The sequence below is a fragment of the Manis pentadactyla genome, chromosome 3, assembly GCF_030020395.1.
Source record: "Manis pentadactyla isolate mManPen7 chromosome 3, mManPen7.hap1, whole genome shotgun sequence".
NCBI lineage: Eukaryota > Metazoa > Chordata > Mammalia > Pholidota > Manidae > Manis > Manis pentadactyla.
In genome coordinates, this window is record NC_080021.1 from 138100353 (window position 1) to 138120051 (window position 19699).

At 37.1% G+C, this 19699-nt stretch overlaps 1 protein-coding gene across 14 annotated transcripts in view; it reads left to right on the forward strand.

Annotated features, from left to right (window-relative positions):
* The window catches only part of TUT7 (terminal uridylyl transferase 7), a 60363-nt gene that overhangs the window by 31551 nt on the left and 9113 nt on the right, over positions 1-19699 (forward strand). For 10 of the 14 annotated variants that reach the window (XR_005028610.2, XR_005028611.2, XM_057498525.1 and 7 more), the window contains 15 exons: positions 249-399; positions 1456-1542; positions 2146-2246; positions 3888-3945; positions 8319-8422; positions 9339-9428; positions 9833-9946; positions 10121-10198; positions 10816-10993; positions 13289-13336; positions 13420-13511; positions 14903-15018; positions 16293-16618; positions 18638-18714; positions 19089-19152. Coding sequence is in view for 12 of the 14 variants with exons in the window: in XM_057498525.1 (XP_057354508.1) it covers positions 249-399; positions 1456-1542; positions 2146-2246; positions 3888-3945; positions 8319-8422; positions 9339-9428; positions 9833-9946; positions 10121-10198; positions 10816-10993; positions 13289-13336; positions 13420-13511; positions 14903-15018; positions 16293-16618; positions 18638-18714; positions 19089-19152 (1684 nt within the window). In the remaining 2 variants the exon portion in view is untranslated. The remainder of the gene's footprint in view (positions 1-248; positions 400-1455; positions 1543-2145; positions 2247-3887; positions 3946-8318; positions 8423-9338; positions 9429-9832; positions 9947-10120; positions 10199-10815; positions 10994-13288; positions 13337-13419; positions 13512-14902; positions 15019-16292; positions 16619-18637; positions 18715-19088; positions 19153-19699) is intronic. The other 4 variants (XM_057498527.1, XM_036904340.2, XM_036904339.2 and 1 more) reach the window with 2 other exon arrangements.

Sequence of the window (19699 nt, forward strand, 5' to 3'; positions counted from 1 at the left end):
TCTACTTCCCTGGACTCATGAGAATTTGCATAGGAGAAAGGGAGTGCTGTGGGTAGTGGAAATACCTGCCTTTCCTCCTGAGTGTACAGTAGGGTGTCCTGACTCAGCGTGGAGTGGCTGCACACCGTATTTCCATTGCTTTGGAAAGTGAAGATTAGACTGTACTTTTAAAAAAAGATTCAGGACCTCTTTATTTGGCCAACAAAGCTTTATCTTAAGTCCTGTTTTGCTTTGCTGTCTTCCTACAGTCTCCTATGGTAGTGTGCAGTTTATGCAAACGAGAGGGCCATCTAAAGAAGGACTGCCCTGAAGACTTCAAAAGAATCCAACTGGAACCTTTGCCGCCACTGACACCCAAGTTTTCAAATATCTTAGATCAAGTTTGTATCCAGTGTTACAGTAAGTTGTTAACATTTTTTCTTATTTGTCAATATATTGCATTGACATTTTATCAAGAGTCATCTGAGGAAACATTAAATTGTTGTTTCAGTTGAAAAAAAAGAAAAAAAGCCATCTGAATCACAAACCTGTTAGCTCCATTATTGGGACTAAGTCTGATCCATTCTCTGACATATCCATAATGTTCTGTGCAGTGCTTGTTCTGGTTGAGACACATAATAAATACTTGTTAAAGAAGGACAGGAAGGAGGGAGGATCTTTTACATCTAAAGATCAGAGTACTAGCATTTCCCAACTGGTGTCCTTGAAATGTTTTTCTAGGTACAGTTACTAGTATTTTGTGACTAAGTAGTCCACAAGTCAAGTGGAGAATAAACTCCCACTGCCCCTCTTCCCTTTAGAGATTTGAAGGGTACATTAACCTAATAATGGCTTCTGAGAAATGTTATGATAAAGAACCTATTTAACTCTTTAATCCAACATTTCCAAAATTTGAGCATGGAACCCTTTTAAATTAGTGCTGATTATTAGCCTTCATAATAGTCCTTTAAGGAACACAGGTTTGGGGAAGCATTGGGATACAGAGGTTTAAAGTTGTACAAAGAAAAAACATCCAAAGGAGGGGCATGCAGCTGCTTAGGGCAGGACTTAATGCATCGCTTTGCTGCATCGTAAAACCCTGGTTTTTTTCTTTTTTTTAAACCCTTTTTTGGAGTTTATAAGCTATAAAAGGAAACTATGGCTCAAATTTTTGTGTTGACACTTTGGGGGAATTCCGTAAACACCACCTTCATAGACTCCTGGGGTCTCTGTGAAATTCAGGGGCAGAACCCCAGTTCAGATTGATTTACATTTCAGGCAGTTTCTTGGTTAGAGAGACTCTACTCTCCTTTAAAAAAAGGCATCCTCTATTTTACATTATTGCTTACCAAGAAGACACATGCAATTTAGGTTTGTTTTTTCTTAACTTGCTAGGTTTTATTTAAAAATACCTATATAAATTTCTTTCAGAGAATGTGACCAATCTTTATTTCTGAATGTTTCTATTTCAAACAGAGGATTTTTCACCAACTGTTTTAGAAGATCAGGCTCGTGAACATATTCGGCAAAACCTGGAAAGTTTTATAAGACAGGAGTTTCCAGGTAAATAATTTTTAACCTTAAAGAAAAGAAGGGTAGCGTGACCTTCCTTTAGAAGGAGGACCTGTGTCACACAAGCACATTCACTTTAGTAATAAGAAAGTAATCTCGCAGTAATGGTGGGGGCAGGGCTGCGGTGCTTTCTAGCTCACCTAGGATGGCCTTCCCTCTGCCCAATCCTAGCTTATCAAAAGAGAAGGCAGTGGCAGTGTAGGGTTTCTCTTAGCAGGTACTGTAAGTGAATTTCATTTAGTATTTTACTTGAAGTCAAATTCACACCTCAAAAAAATAAAACTTATAATAGTAGTAAGCTTACAATATTAAATATGTTGAGATGACCCACATTTTTCTTGAAATGTCCTTTCACTTAAGAATAGAGTGGCACCTGGTAATCTTTCATGCCAGGTACAGATTATATTTATTTAAAGTAAATTTTGAGAGAAAATAATTTATAATAAATGACTGGTTGGTAAGAGAACGTAATTATAAGGAGATTAATACAGTTAGTTAAGAACTGGGTATTTTTGATTCCTGAGAGAGCCATTTTGATCAGAAAATTAAATGTACTCAGTTAATGAATTACTACTTTTCATATATCCCTAACAGGAACTAAACTGAGCTTATTTGGCTCCTCCAAAAATGGATTTGGGTTCAAACAGAGTGACCTTGACATCTGTATGACAATAAATGGACTTGAAACTGCTGAGGTACAGTGATCACTTAAAACTTGAATTTGCTGTGGCAGTGTGATTTGACAGTATTGACTGACAGGACAGCTTGGTATTTTCCAAATTTATCAGGGCATACCAAAGGAGTATGCCATTTGGCACAATCTCTCTGGCCAAATACATTAAGAAGTGTGAAGGTGAGTGAGGAGTACCAAGGCTCATATTGTCAACCCATAGTACCAAGAGGACTTGAGAGCAACATGTGGAAATTCTGCAAAGCCAATGAGACTCTTCAGTGTCCCATTGGCATGGCCACTAGGCTGACTTTGATGCACATACGGTTTTTTTTAAAGGTTTTTTGAAGGCAGGCAATGCAGTGCAATGATAAGAGCAGTAAATTTACAGTCCAGAGACCAGGGTTCAAGACAAACTTGGTTTCACAAATTCCTAAACATGTGGTCTTTGGTTGATAATCTGTAAAATGGAAATGCTAATTTGTTCTTCTTGCCTCAGGAGACCTCTGTACATAATCAGCTATGTCAGAAGTCAGCAAACTGTGGTCCAAGGGCTAACTCTAGCTGACTGCCTGTTTTGTAAATACAGTTTCATTGGAACTCAGCCACACCCATCATTTATGTATTGTCTAGGCTGCACTTACTCTTTAACTACAGAGTTGAGTAGTTGCAATAGGCCATATGGTCTGCAAAGCAGTAAAGGTTTGCTGGCCCCTAATGAATATGAAGGCATTTATAAAATACAAAATACTGTGTAAAGGTATAAAGCCAGAGAGGTCCTATGTCCCTATTCCTTTCTTATTTTTAACAACAGTCCAAATGCTGTGTGTCCAACATGAGTGATGGTGTTCCTGTTCAAGTCTTCTTATGCCTTTTCTTAGTTTCAAGTCTTTGTCTTTTGAGGATGTATCTGATTTAGAATAACAGCCTGAGTTTGGTGTAAAGGAGAATAAGCAAGATTGGGTCCAATATTTGGAACAATCTTATTGTACATCATCAAGATTGAATTTTTACATGACTTGTAAATTAGTTTTAAGGGCATTTCTAAAATTTCATTGGAAATAGAATTCCAGATTTGGAGGAAAATTCCATGTTCTGAGAGGTATATAACAATCATAAGGGCTTATGTTAAACAAGGTCAGTCCAGTGTTTTTGAATATGATTTATTTGAAATGTTACTCATATTTGCTGTAAGACTTTCATCTGTGTGTTACATTTTTGGGTAGTCCTGTGGAGAAATAATCTGCATTTAATCATTCTCCATGGCAGTCCATCAGCTCTTAATTAAGCTCCAGTGAAGGCCTACCCAGAATGAGTAAGAGGGAAGACAGATGCTCCCTCTCTTTTACTGGCACATAGGGTACTTCTGAGTAACACTGTTACACAGAGGGGAAAAAAAAGTCTCATGATTCAGAGACTTTTCTGGGAGCTTTGATTTCAGCCTTTATTACACCTCCAAAAGCAATCATAAATAGCACCTATGGGGATTTTTGTATCTGTAAGGTATTTCCTATGAATGGACCAGTGCTTGCCTGAAAAGGAAAAATATATACACAGTGAGATTAAATTAATATCAGTATTTCTGAATGTAATGGAAACCATTTATAACCAGGTTAGGAACCTGTCTTCCATTTTTGATACAGCAGTTTGTGCCATTTTGTTGCAGGGGTTGGACTGTGTCAGAACCATTGAAGAACTGGCTAGAGTCCTCAAAAAACATTCAGGTAACTCTGTAAACTGTTCCTAAAAATAATTTTGTCTTTTTTTGTTAGTGTTTTACATTCTTAGAATTCACTAATGTCAGTGAATCAGTTTAGTGGCTCATTTACGGCATCTTTGCAATACTGGTGTCCTTAAAAACTTGGGTGATTAAGTGTGAAAGACTGAGGAATTAGTGATAATTTGTGGATATGTTGCCCAGCTCAGTTTTATTTCAAAACAAAAGCATATACTATACTGCACGAAGCCTTGGAAATCATTTTGCCATACTGACATAGTGTAAATGACAGTGTCAGGGCTGCTGATGGTGATGTGAACCACAGTAGGGGAGGCACTGTGAACTTGGGTTATGGATTATATTTGCAGCTGTGCTGCTCTACAACAGTGGGCAACCCTGAACAGGTTATTTACTTAACTTTGCCTGATCTCTTTTCTCTCTTCAGTAAACTGAATTGGGTATTTCTAAAGTATTTATAGATTTAAAATGCATAGTGCTGAAATGCCATTAACAGATTGTTTTGCCACCAGGATCAGCTATTGATGCTGTTAACAGTGGAAATCTTCTTTTAATATGTGGTTCAGCGAATTTCTGTGCTAAGAGCTGGGAATGAAAGTGAATAAGATATGGTCTGTGCTCTCATAGAACTTAAAATCCATGGTCTATTCTTGCAAAGATTTTGTATATCTCAGTTAAGAGTAGACTTAAATTCATAGCATGGACATGCACACACACAAACATACACCTTGAGTGCCCCTTTGTTTTATTTTTTTTATTTCCAGGAGTTTAAATACAGAGGATACCATGTTATTTAAGTAACAAGAAAAAAAAGAACCCTAATTTTTATTTATTCCCACTGAAAGTTAACCTGAAACATCAGTATTATTTTTAATGTGCATAGATATAATTTTTTTTTGGTTATTGAAATAGTCATTACCCTCACTTGAGAATTTTGCTTCTGAAAATCTTGTGCTTTTTAATTTTTTTGAAGATTATGCAAAGAAACTAAAATACTAAGTTACCAGCACTATTAATGATTTAAGGCTTGGCTAGATTTTGACTTTATGAATTAATTTCAGACTTAAAGGAAAATAGCAAAAATTGTATGAAGAACTCTATTCCTTCATTCAGATCTACCAATTGTTAACATTTTACCACATGTGATTAATCATTCTATCTCTTGCTTTCTCACAGTTTTCTCAGTACCACTAGGGATCAAAATGCAAACAGCATGTCCTTTTCTCCTAAATACTGCAGTGTATATTTCCTAAGAATTAACCTTATTAAACACAGGTCATTTTTAGACCAGAAATGACTTAAACACACAGACAATATAAGAGAATACAAATTGCATGAAATAATAATTCAATAATAGTTAAAGGGCTGTGATTAAAACTTAGTATCTTTAAAAACCAGGTATTTTATTAGATACCTACTAGTTTCCCAGCACTGAATTGAGCTTCTAGGGGTAGAAAAATAAAATAAGTCAATACAAGTCTTTCCTTTGACAGTTTTCAGATTAAAAAATATAAGATAATTTCACAGACATATAATAATCTAAGAGTATTCATTTATTAAAATGTCAACAATAGTGTCAGAGACTGTTCATTCAGTAACTTCTGAGGAGAGAGATTCTGGGAAAGAGTTGCATAGGGGAGGTTCATGGAAGGGATGGTCTTGTTCTGATGATCTCAGATGATGAATACAGTTTGAAAAAGAAGTTATTCCTAAGAAAGCATGGACGTGAACCTGACGGTTATTACAGTATGTTTTGGAGGACAGTGAGAAGACTGGTACATTTCAAGGAGTTTTGAGTAGGAACTATTAGGAGATAAGGTGAAGCCTAACATATTTGGAAACGACTGAAGTTTCTTCAGGAGACGAAGAACCCCATAAAAGCAAAACTTAAACTTTTTAGGCAACTAGTATAGTGTCTTAGGGAAGGTATAACCTAAGTAAGAGGGCAGAAGGCCCATAACCAGATACCAGTGGTCCTAAAAGGAAAACGACATGGGGGATTCCCAAAGGAAATTTCCTAGATTTGGTACCTGCAAGTGGGAAAAAGGGGTTCAGGCTGTTTTCTGGGCACTTGAGAAATGGAAGTAATTGCAGAGAACACCTGTGTGCAGATGTTTAGTTTGTCATGAAAGTATTATCTCCAAGAGTGGACAGTTCAGTGGACAACTAGAAGTGCAGAGCTGTCAGGATGAAAGAATGAAGGAAAGCAGTCTTGCATTGAAAGCCATGAAGAGAGACATGAAAAATAAAACAATTTTAAGGGGTCATTTGGGAGAACTTGAGGACTCAGCCTTAATTTCTGTGGGTGGAAATTAAGAAAAGACACTGATAAAGAAGCTGTTGGAATGATATAATAAGAATCGGGCTGATATGCTGCAAGTAAGTCCTCGAGGATAGGTTTGTGTCATCTTGTTTTTAGTCAGTTTCTAAGTGTCAAGTCCCAGAATGGGAAACAGAGAAAAAGGTTGTTTGATTTAGAGGCAGTATGGCAAAGCAGTGGAAGTCTGGAAGCAGACTCTCTGGTTTTAAATCTTGGCCCCTCACTCATTGGCTATGTGATGCCAGAGAGTCAGTTGACCTCATAAGTATTCAGTTTCTCATCTGTCAAGTGGAAATAACAATAATAGCATGTAATGTTAAAAATGGTAATAAAGTACAGGGTGTAGCTTGTGCTATATATTCAGCAAATATGAAATTCCTGCCCCTCTTCCCCATCAGTATAAATTAGACTTCTTCTGTCTCCCACATAGATGTTTTCTGCTAAAATGTACTTTATCTGCATACTTTTTTCCTGAGTTCTGGATCACTGTGTATCTGCCTCCTAGATATCACCACTTAATTCTCAGAAGAAACTCAGGCTGCAGCATCTCAGCATGAATTCATCTTTCTCTTTACTGTCTGCCTTCTGCTACAGCCACCACCACCTGCCCTTCCCTTCTGAGTCAGCTTTCTTGCTTGTTGACATTGACATCTGTGTAATCACCAAAATGGGTGAATTGATGGTCATCTTGTTCTCAACTAGGTTCAAAAGAAGTTTAGAGTCAGTCATACATAGATTTGAATTGCACTCCACAGTTTGCCAGCTGCATATTCCTAGGCAAGTTAATTCTCTGGGTCTCTGTCATCTCATCCATTAGGTAAGTGTGAATAGTTTTAGGAGGCAGTGTTTATGATGGATTCTGATTACTCAGGAAACAGTAGCTCTTGCTGTCACAGCTCCCTTCTCCCCATCACCCACCACCACATCCCCAACCATCCAGCTGTGAACGCCCTCATGCCTTTCTTGCTGCTTCTCTCCAACTCCATGCCATCATGGTAATTCAGGCCCTAATGACTTCATGATAGGCACCTGGCCTTTATTCCAGGTGCTCCCATCTATCCACTGCTACAGGATTGTCTAAATAGAAGTGGTCCGATTTGCCCCAGCCTGTTTATTGGCTTCTCTTTGCCTCTAAAGATAATTCTTAGCAAGATATGTATGTTCTTTCTTTGGACTCTTCCCGGTTTCTACCCCTTTTCTTATCATTTCCCACACATCCCTTCTAGAGCCTGTACGATTCCATGGAAGTTCTTGGAACATGGTGTCTGTCCATCCTGTTTCAGGCATCTACCCTTTCCATGTGCAGTCTTCCTTGTCTGCTAAATCCCCTCAGCTGCTTACCTATGTTTTTACCTATTCTCCTTTTTCAGCACCTTTCTCAGGCAATTTCCTCTCCCATTGAAGTTGATTCCTTTCTTCTGTCAAATTCTAGTTCTGTGATGAGTAACTTTTATTCTGAGGATTCAGATGATCGCACCAGAGGCTTTTCTCCACATTGGACATAGTCAGATGCAGAGAATAGGTAGGGCCCATGTAGTCCAGACTCTAGTAGTTTCCTCTGTTTTGCTGTTTATTAGACTGACAGACCACACACACACACACACACACACGTCTGGTGAGCTCCAGATGCAGAGAATAGGTAGGGCCCATGTAGTCCAGACTAGTAGTCTCCTCTGTTTTGCTGTTTATTAGACTGACAGACCACACACACACACACACACACACACACACACCCACACACACACACACAGACACACACACACACACACACACACACACACACGCATCTGGTGAGCTCCTGGGGGGCAGTGGCTGTTGATTCTTGTACTTCAAATATTAATGTGTTTAACAAATGTAAACTTTGCAGAAAAGTCTTCCCAAATGTCTGCTAATAACAGAATTCTTTGACTAGTCCTAGTGACTACAGTGAAATAAGCTAAAGCTAAGTTTACATCATTTTATATTCGAATATTTTAATGTAAGATCAACTTATGTTTTCAGCTGCTGTATTTACTAATACACTATCTTACTTCCCAACTTAGGTCTGAGAAACATCTTACCTATAACAACAGCAAAGGTGCCAATTGTCAAGTTCTTCCACTTGAGAAGTGGTCTGGAAGTGGACATCAGTTTGTATAACACATTGGTAATGTATCTCTCTAGGCTTTTTCCTTGGGGAGATTAAGGGAAACAAATTTACAGAATCTCAAAATTAAGCCACTCATTCTTTCAGTTATTTATGAGTGCTTGCTGTGTTCCTGGCAGTGCTCTGAGGCTGGGATATAACAGAGAATTAAGTTAATATTAGTACAGTTGACCCTTGAACAGCGAGGGGTTGGGACTCTGACCCTTCCATGCAGTCACCATAACTTTTGACTCCACAAAAATTTAACTACTGATAGCCTGCTTTTGACCAGAAGCCTTACCAATAACATGAACAGTACATATTTGGTTTGTTATATGTATTATAGTCTGTATTCTCACAGTAAAGTAAGCTGGAGAAAAGAAAATGGTTTTTCATACTGTTGCAAAAATTTTCCAATATATTTATTAAGGGAAATCCACATATAAACGGACCCATGTAGTTCAGATCAGTGTTACTCTAGGGTCAACTATATTTGTTTGAAATGAGGTCAGAGTGGCAGGTGCTTTCAGTTTGGTTTGAGTTTTGTTTTAGTGTCGGAGTGTGTGTTTGTGTGTGTGTCTGTGTCTGTCTATGTTTCTGTCCTCTTGTCTTTCATTTCATTCCTGATTTGCTTCAGGGCTTTATGGGACCTCTCTGAACATCTACTTAAAGGGAACTGATCATTTTGATAGCCCTTATTTTCTAGGAGTACTGTTCAAAGGACATATTAACAAAATGAGAGTCATAAAATCAGGTGTCACTTAACAATTCTTAATTATTATCTAGTAAGTTAACGAAGCTTGTCTTTGGGGGAAAGATTAGTTTTAGTCTAAATGTCTTTATCCTGAAGTGAATTACAGTGTAAACCTTTCCAGAATATTCCAGTTTAAAACTTCTTCTAATTGGTAGCCTTATAGTATAATTTTCCTTTTAACAGGCTCTTCATAACACAAGACTCTTATCTGCTTATTCAGCCATTGATCCCAGAGTGAAATACTTGTGCTACACCATGAAAGTATTTACAAAGGTGAGTGTCCTTCCTGTTATGGTTTATCAGGAAATTTCATTGCATCTTCAAACCTTGTGGAAAACATAAGTCTATATTTTTAAAGGACCATAGCCATGTTAAGTGCTTCTTACAAGTATTTGGGAAGCCCTACTCAGCAATGTACAATTGTATTGTCTTAAATTTTACATGGTAATCTGGTCATGCTTGTGGCTGGTAGTTCTGCTTTGTTAGGAGTGTTTTTTGTTTTATTTTGGATATTCTTTTGGTTGGTCTTATGTGGTTTTGTTGGCACATGTTAGCATTTGAAGGTGTCCTTTTTTTATTAGTGCCCTATACAAGCATTATTTTTAGCAATAATGGAATACTGCAAACTAAATAGAAAACATTGGTGATCTTTTGTTCCTCATGTCCCTTCTCTCGAGATGTGTGATATTGGCGATGCATCCAGAGGCAGTTTATCATCATATGCATACACGCTCATGGTGCTCTATTTCCTCCAGCAAAGGAACCCGCCAGTCATTCCTGTCCTTCAAGAGGTATTAGTACATGAAATTGCGTTTCTCTTGTGTAAAGTTTTCTGCTCTTTGAGCCCTCTTCCTTCTCTCAAATTCTGTGGTTCTGTAGTTAAATTTTTAACTATTTTCCTTCAAGTTTTTGTATCAATGCATTAAGTTTGTAATCCATACTAATAGTTTAAAAATTAATTTCAGATATACAAAGGTGAAAAGAAACCTGAAATATTTGTTGATGGCTGGAATATTTATTTTTTTGATCAAATAGATGAACTGGTACGTATTTTAAGAGTAAAGATTTTCTTAACATCCTTGAATAAAGTTAGCTATACTATGCTACAGAGTAGATGGTCAGCTGTAGTATCACTTGCTATTTATTTGTTATGATAGCAAAAAGCTAGCATATACAGATGTTGCCTTTGAAGTTGAAAACACTTTCATTAAGTCAGGTGAGTTTCTAGGGATTATATATAGGATTTCTTTAATGCCTAGTAATACCAAAAAGTTAGGTAACTTTATTCCAAAAGAACAAATACTTGCTTTGTGGTTTTCTATAGGGAGTTTGGGAAGACTTCGTTGAGTTACAGAGACCTAATGAGCAGGCAACACCAAGGCTCTTTAAAGTCTATTTCCAGATTCTTCCACAAACATGCATTCTGAGGTTTGACATTTAAAACCCTGAGCTCTCCCTATCTCCAAGTCATAGGGTAGAGATTAATAAACTCATGGAAATGGTATTTTAAAAAGAAAAGAAAAATTATATAATTATATTTTTATGTATTTAAACTAATTAATTAAAATAAGTCCAAATTTACTCCCTAAAGATACATATGAATATTGATATTAACAGTTTACTATAGAGCATGATATCTATTGTTCCCTTCTATTTCTAGCCCACCTATTGGCCAGAATATGGAAAAAATACAGAATCCGTTGGGCAGCTATGGCTGGGACTGCTTCGTTTCTACACAGAGGAATTTGATTTCAAAGAGCATGTTATTAGCATCAGAAGAAAAAGTCTGCTTACAACTTTTAAGAAGCAGTGGACCTCCAAATACATTGTTATTGAAGGTACAAATAAAATCTAACTTAAAATTGAATAGGATCTAGAGTTGGAACTATGAAGGCATCTTTCTTCATCGTTAAGAGAATTCTTCCAGAGCAGCAGTGTGCCAGCAGTTAGGATGTGCACACAGCCATCCTGTTACTGTCCACATCAGTCAGGCTTATCTGTTTCCAGCATAAAGATTTATTTTTAAATGACCATGCCCTCCTGTGGGGCCTCTCACACACTCAAAAGTCTTTGTTCATCATGACAGATCTTTTACCTTTGTTGAACACAGACTGGAGAATAAGGTTGCAGTAGAGATAAGCCAGCTTCAAAATAGTGGGACTTTCTCATACCTTCCTATTAAAGATTTGAAGAGTGCCAGCAAGTGAATTTTCAAGATCCTTATTTGCTCTTATTGAGGGAGGGGTTTGCCTGTAAGTAATACTTAAATTTTGACATTTTGCCCATTCTGAAGCCTTTTCTTCCATTGAATGCAAGGATCCATGGACCATTTATGTTGTATTTAATTATTTCAAATTTGTAGGATTTTAATTTTAAAGAGAAAGTGGAGTTTAAATGCTTAAAAATGAACTGAAAAATAGCTTAAGAAATGTTTCCTTGATTTTAATCTCTTTTTACTCCTTTAATTTTTTTAGTGCATTCACATCACCTAAGTGTATGTGTTGCTTTAGGTTGCGAGGTTGTGCTTTCGTTGCTCCCTCTGCCATTTGGCAGCTTTGGAACACTGAACATTGGCAAAGTTAAATTCAGATCTCAGTTGGTTATAGACATGCTTTTAACTTCTAGAATCTCATTCATCAAAAGCATAGAACTTTATCCTAACCCTTTCCATTATCACAGTGGGTTCTTAGGGTCTGCCAATTATTAATATTTTGTTTTTAATTTTTAAGGCCTCATTATCTTTTGCTTTTTATTTTCACATTACTTTTAGTGAACCTTTATATTTTACATTACGTTGCTTTCAGATGAGCCCTTGGTAATAGGCTAAATTAGAAAAAAGACTTTCAGCCAGCTATTTTAGAACTGAGAAATGTCAGTGGTGGGGGTGTATGGTGTTTGTAACTACACTGGCTAATATTGCAGTATCTCTGCTACACCAAGCAGACAACTGGAAATACATCTCCACACAGACATAGCAATCACCAGAAAAAAACATAATGAAACCTACTAGGAAGGTAAACCTTATAGCAATTATTAGTGTAGGGTTAAACTGAGTGAAAGGTCCTACAAGTACAGTAAACTTAGTGAGCCTAAATCCCAGATGGTATACCCCAGGTATACTACTAAGAAGCATAACAGACAACCAGAAGGATGACTCTTTTTACTTCTTTGCTCCTTTTGTGTATACTTTATGCATGCAGTCCTCCATTTTCTTAATGAGATAATCCCAAAAAAAGATTTTGGGTTTTATTTTTCCTTTGCTTTCTTGCATTTGTTTTTAGGCGTTTGTTGAAAATTTGTTGGAAATAATGAAATGAAATGAAATACACATGATATTTACATTAATTTATTAAGAGTGTATATTTATTTTAAATCATATATAAAATAGTATTTTGATTTAGAAGTAGTATTTTACCTCCATTTATTTCATGAACCAGTTAATTCAGATCTTGCATGTATCTTTGACATTGGCATTTTTCTCATCATTCCTACCATTTCCTGGGTCATCTAACAAATAATATTCCACAACACATCAACTGTATACCTAAGGCACTTGAGATGCAGACGTTTAAGATCATATGGGAGTCCTTATATGAAGCTTTTACTGGAAAATGAGATCCAGGTAGCCATTGGCATGCCAGCAGGACAGGCATATGTGTCTTTTATTTTAACATATTTAAAAGTGCTTTATGATCTCCATGAGTAATTATTTTCTTTTGAAAGCCTTGTTAGTTAGGAGGAACATTCAGCGCTAAAATGTTTTAAATATATTTGTGGTCACTATGCCTCCAAAACGAGCATCATTAGGTAATATCAGACTGATGTGTCTTCTCCAAACATTTTTTTGTTGTTCAGAACAAGGCAACTCCCTGTTAATATGAAGGACTCTATAAGGATTCAAATAAAAAGCAACACCCTCTGTTCTGATGGACACTTTTGGGGAAAAGCTTGCCTTATATTTAGGAATATATGTTATTTAGCTATGTTACAGATTTGAAACTCATTAAAAAGGCAGTCATTTAATACTTTTATTAATAATAAAGTAACACTTTTTTCTCATTATATAGACCTCAATGTATGAATAGTGGCATTTCCTACTTGATTATCTTTTTTGTTCTCGTTAATTTTCTTAGATCCCTTTGATTTGAATCACAATCTTGGAGCTGGATTATCAAGGAAAAGTAAGTTAACTTTGTTTATAAATATTACCCTAATCTTTTTTTCTTTTAATCCATCTAATTGAGCATTTATTCTTTTGTTCTAGTGACAAATTTTATAATGAAGGCTTTTATTAATGGAAGAAGAGTATTTGGTATTCCAGTCAAAGGATTTCCAAAGGACTACCCATCAAAAATGGTAAGTGTCTGTTGGAAATACAAAAAAAAAAATTTCTAAAAGCCATTACTAAGCACCTAATTTGTACACATTACTTCATTAATTACTTACATACTGTGTACACCTAATGAGTGTAGCCAAGATAACCAATTACAATACAAAATAATTCCTAAAAACTTTTTTTTCTAGAAGCATTTTTTTTAAACCCTGTTTTGAGGCCATTTATCAGGAGAACAGGTAAATAGCCAGAAGTGGAGCTTGGGTGGCAAAAGTATGAATGTTGTTTTCTGCTGGTTTCTTTGCTGATGTGTGGGTAGTGTTCTTTTCCACCAGCAATGCCAGTTGAGTACTCTGTGCCAGCCTCTGTCAGGCCAGTTTGCACATATCTAGGGAACATCCTCCGCCCTCCCCATGTGAACTCCCAATATTCTAGTCTGCTTGCAAAGAGCAATAAATCCCTTAATGAGACTAGGAGAGAGAATGCTGCCTGTGCTGGAGAACTGTCTGTTCCACGTAACCTGATCCTCAGGTTTTTATGGCACCATAGTCATTAAAAACCACAAAACTCATTTCAGTGAGAGAAAAGAGGGTGAGAAACCAAGGGGATTTTATGTTAAGAATTTTTTTTTTCCTGCATTATTTTCCTTAATAAAGACTTCAAAAGAACCTTAAAGTGTATGGATGCACTGGCATATTCAACATTTCATTACATCTGTTCTGATTTTTGCTAGATATTGCTGTGGTGGTCTTCTCCTGGTGCTTCTGAAACTTGTTCAAGCAGATCACTGGGAGATTTTGTTAGAAATGTAGATCCTGATTCAGGAGGTTTGGGGTGGGGCCAGAAACTCTGCCTTCCTAAAGCTCCCAAGTGATGCCTGTTGCTGGTCCCCACCATCAGTGGCAAAGAGGCTAGAATTGAGACTATTGTCTCTTCTTTCTTCCATTATCTTCAGAAGCCACAAAAAACAAAGCAAAAGCACATAGTGTCTTTTCCTTTGTATAATCTGTGTGATGCAAATCATGTCCTGCAGTTCATTAGGCTCTAACCTTTTCATTTTATGAGAAAATGAGGCCTTTGTACCTGGCCTCCACCTCCCCCAAGTGCTGGGGAAGCTGACTCGGGGATGTATAATGCTCTTAGAAGTGTGCTGGGAAAAAAAGGCTACCCTTATGGTTACGGTTAAACAGTGTTCTGCATGAACAGCAATAAATAAAAATGACTTCAGGTAAAACTATCCTGAATTAGACTTCTTAGTGGTTTGAGATTTTGGAATTAAGCAGTGTAATAATAATTATCAAATATAACAACATGTTAAAATTGAGAAATAAGATTTCTGATTGATATCTGGTTATTTTTTGTGTTTTGATCTCACATTAATAACTCAGATTATTACGTATTTATGTTCTGCTAGGAATACTTTTTTGATCCGGAAGTACTAACTGAAGGAGAGCTAGCCCCGAATGATAGATGTTGCCGAATTTGTGGGAAAATTGGACACTTCATGAAGGACTGTCCTATGAGGAGAAAGTAAGTAAATGTTGAAAAGAAGTGTTTTTGTTATTTTCTTGTTGTACTAGTTCTTAAATGAGGTTCTATTGTAAAAGCAAATAGACTTATATTAAACCTAACAGTTTCTCAGATTCTCAGATAAATTTAAGATTTTTTGCAATGAAAACAAAGTGATTTAAAACATGGCATTAAGTGCAGATGACTAGGATTGATTCAGGTATACAGGTGACAATCTTACGGGTCTGGTCCCCTTTCCTAATTTGATCACAGTTCTAATCTTTAACCAGTCATTTGGTTATAAGTCTCTCCAGCAGGGATGGAAGAAGAGGAAACTAACTTCCCTTTTACAACAGTGAGAAGTGATTCAAAGTCATTCCAAGCAATGACAAGTAAAATGGGTTCCTTCAGAGATCAGTGACACTTCTAATGTACAATAACCAGAGTGTGCCATGTTGGGATTTAGACTCACTAATAGTTTACTAGAGTAGAGGACCCTTCATTTGTCTGCTGCTGAATCCTAAATAGCCACTGTGGCAACCTGCTCAGTGTAGTCACTGTGCTCGCTCCTGGCGAGGTTTGTGGGAGGGCGACAGGGCATGTGTTTGATTGCTCACTTGGCACAGATTATTGTTTTGGGTGGTGGCAGTGTTTTTAACTGGACAGTAATATTCCCATTTAAAAGCATGTTACTTAAAATAAGTCACTATCTGGAATTTATAGCTCTTATATAGTACTTAGTACTTATTTTGTTTTTTATTCAAATAATCATTTGATCATGTAGGGCAAGCAAGAAATGATTTTGACATTTTAAGAACATAAATCTCCTTACAACCATTGTTCCCTTGTGAACTTAAAGTTTCACATCTCAAATCTCCAGTGCCTTGTAAAGAATGCTAATGGGCCAAGAAAGCTCCCAGCATAATTTGAGCATTGTTACATCAGTATCAGAGTAGGTACTGAACCACAGAGTTGCACTAATTGGAAATACTAGTTTTACAGCACTAGTGTAACTGCGAAAATGAAAAAAAAACTACACCCTTAAGACCTGAGGTTGCTTCTTAATAGAGGAGATGGGCTTAAATTTGTTAAATTCTTGTTTTTCTCATGCCTACCCTTACATGCACTTTTGAAGTGGACGCACTGACCAGCTGTTGGAGAAGCATAGCTAAAGTTATCTCAGGACCATACTGTGTGTATCTTCTCTTTCTTGGTTATCTCCCAAACCTGGAGTGGTCCTAATATTTGTTAGGTTTCTGTTTAGATATTTCATACTAGTCTTTTATCTTCTACAGAGTGAGACGACGGCGAGATCAGGAAGACAACCTGAACCAAAGATATCCTGAGAACAAAGAGAAAAGAAACAGAGAGGACAAGGAAATTCAAAACAAGTCCACAGAAAGGGACGTACCAACAAAAGAAGAGAAAACCATGCAGTGCACACCTCAGAAAGCCAAGCCAGTGAGGGCAGCTGTTGACCTGGGGAGAGAGAAGATTCTCAGACCACCAGTGGAAAAATGGAAGAGACAGGATGACAAAGACTTGAGAGAAAAGCGTTGTTTTATTTGTGGAAGAGAAGGGCACATCAAAAAGGAATGCCCACAGCTTAAAGGCTCTCCAGGTATGGACACCAGTTTCACCTTGATGTTTGTACTCACATCTCAAGGGAATCTCTACTTTAGAGCTCCTTACTATTTTAATCATATTTATTTCCTTAACAAATCTATTACTGAAAGAGATTCTGTTTCCAAGAAACAAAGGGAAGTCCCTCTCTCTCTTTATTTCTGACCTTCTATATGGTTAAACACTTACTCCTGGTTTTCTTAGAAGCTTATGAAAGCCATTTCGTTGACAGTTCTAAGATTATTGATGAATTAGAAACCTCGTACCTAAAAAATGTAACCCAAGTGACCAAAAACAAACTGCCTACCCTTATGTGCACTTTTGAAGTGGACGCACTGACCAGCTGTTGGAGAAGCATAGCTAAAGTTATCTCAGGACCATACTGTGTGTACCTGAGCCACTTGTATTCTTGTTGAAATATATGACTAGATAAGGGACTACAAGTAAATACACTACACAGTTAAGAGGGCTAATGCAGAAGAGAATAATGGGAGATTTTATCATTTTAATATTTTGTGTATATTGGGCATGATTATCCTTATGATGAGGAAAAATATATTATCCGTCTATAGTGGAAGATCATCCAGTGGATCTGAATTGGCCTTTTCTTTTAAATTGACAGTGGCTATTGTGGGTGCCTTTTGAACAGGCCTTGCAGAGTAAGGGTGCCTTGTGTGTGTGTGTGTAATAAGTTATGATTTACAAAGCAATTTATATGCCCTCACTTTGTTTCTCAGAACAAACCTCTGTAGTGGATGATATTTGATTAGCAAAGAAAAGAAACCCTGGAAAGTAATATTTTTTATTAAAGTAGAAGCTTTATTCCTGTCCTTAATTGTATATGTTTATGGACAGCATAAAGTCAGCATTGCTGACAATTGCCTTAAAATACTCTAGTGTTCATTATTCCTGGAACACAAGTACCTCTCTTCCATTTTCATAGTATTATATCAGTAATATAGTGCCTCTTTCTGTTAAGACAGAAAATTTTTAGATCACCTATCCGTATTTTTTTTTAAGTAGCTTTTAATGGAAAGAAGTGTATTTTTAAATTCTTTAATTATTAGTTCTAAAATAGGTCTTAAATGGGTATAGAAGATGCAGCTTGCTTTACTTGTAAGGAACTCAAACTCAAACTCAAATTTTTTTGCCCTGAATATGGGACATAAACCAGAATAAAATGATTTTCTTTTATGCTTAAAATAGGTAAATATATTTAAGAGAAAATTTTAAATTGCCATAGCTAACATTCCCTGAGTACTTACTATGGGTCAACTACTGTTTGAAATACTTTACATGGATAATCATCAAATTTTTACCACAGCCCACAATATGTGGTATTACTGATATCCCCAGTTTACAGATGAGGAAACTGTAAATAGTATAGACAGGATAAGTTTTACCAAAATTATTTTTGTAGGCTGTCTTCAGAAGAACTCAAGGTCTGTGTTTACTGATAGCATAGAGCACGTGGTCATTGTGTTCTTTGGTAAAAGGCAGCGAAGGGGAGCTCTTGCCTTCCCCCAGCTATGATGGATTTCTTCTTTCTACCTAGTAGCAAGTTATAAATTGTCTACTAGTGAAATTTTCAAAATAGAGCAGCAATTGGCAGGCTGGGAGTGGGAGGGACATGGGGTAGAAGCAAATCAAGAGAGAGGAGATAACCTAGGGGTGGGGGCTGAGGCGTTATCAAAACTAAGGAGAAGGATTGAATCTGGGTTTCTTCAGAATGCAGTGTTTACACATTGAATCAAGTAGTTACCATGTTATGAAATTAAATAAGAAGGCCAGGTGGGGCTGGAGTCTAGTCAGTTTCCTCCATTAGCAGTCCAAAATAATCCGCTGCTGCTTCTTGTCTGAAAAGTACACTGCTCCCTCTCCATTCTTCAAATATGTTATTTTGTCCACTGAACGGAGCCTCTGTCACATCAATAGAAAATCTTTCTTTGAAATTTTGAACACAGGACTACTGCTTTCAGTTTAAAGTGGGAACAAAAAGTGTTGATTTCTTTCTCAGGTATGTCTAAATCAGATTGTGTGTTTGGCGCCCCTTCTCCACCTAGCCCTTTGAGACCGGCTGGCACATTTGTTCAGGTAATCCTGCCTCAACCCTGAGCAGGAGGCCATTCATCATCTGTCTATTCAGCAAACACTTGAGTACTAGCAGCTCTGTGCCAGGTCGTCGGCAAGGTGCTGGCAGGCCTAGGCCTTGCACCTTTCCTTCTGGCTAACCCTCCTGCTCTTCACTGTCCTCAGTGTGGGGGGCATGCACGGGGAGGCTTGCTATGCACCGGATAGCAGGGCGTGCTTTAAGGATTCCTGCATATGTGTCTTACTTTTCAGTTAACTTGCCAAGTTCTGCCACCCACATGCCTAATTTCAGCTCTCCTTGGATATGGTTACAGTTTTAAAGCTGTTTCGGATGCTATTCCTTTCGATTTTGTAAACCAGTCTATTTCATTTTTTAGGCAGTGCTTTTACATGAAGACAAAAAGAAACAAAAAACAACTGTATTTTTGAGTCCCCAGTCAGGTATGTGGGTTTTAAAAAATGTGTGTTATTTTATTTACTGCATAGTTTACCACATGCCTTTTGAGATTCCTCCTTTGAATAAATGGTTGTAATAGGGATTGGACATCAGAATCACTTGGGGAACTTTATCTCTGAGTAAGAACCTTAGTCTTTAATTATTTGTTCCTCTTCCATGCTTTTTGTTTCTGCTTTGAAATTGCCACTGTCTTGTTGGCAGTGTATTCTTCTCATGGAGATAATTTGCCATGCACCAAAATTAGAAAAAATAGTAATTTTTCGTTTGAACTCCAGACTCTGTCTCAGCCACGTCATTTCCTCACTCCTTCAAGAAGTATTTTTTATGTCCTCCCATCCCTGCTAAGTGCAGAGTATGGACCTAAGTATTGTAGATTCATTATGAATCAGCAAAGCTCCTTCTCTCCTTTACTGTAAATTCTCATCAGAGGAGAAACAAATATTTCATGTGACAACAGGTGCTAAGAAATACAAAGCAAGAAAGAGGAAGGAAAATGTCAGATAGGGAAGCAGCTTTTGATAAAGTAACATT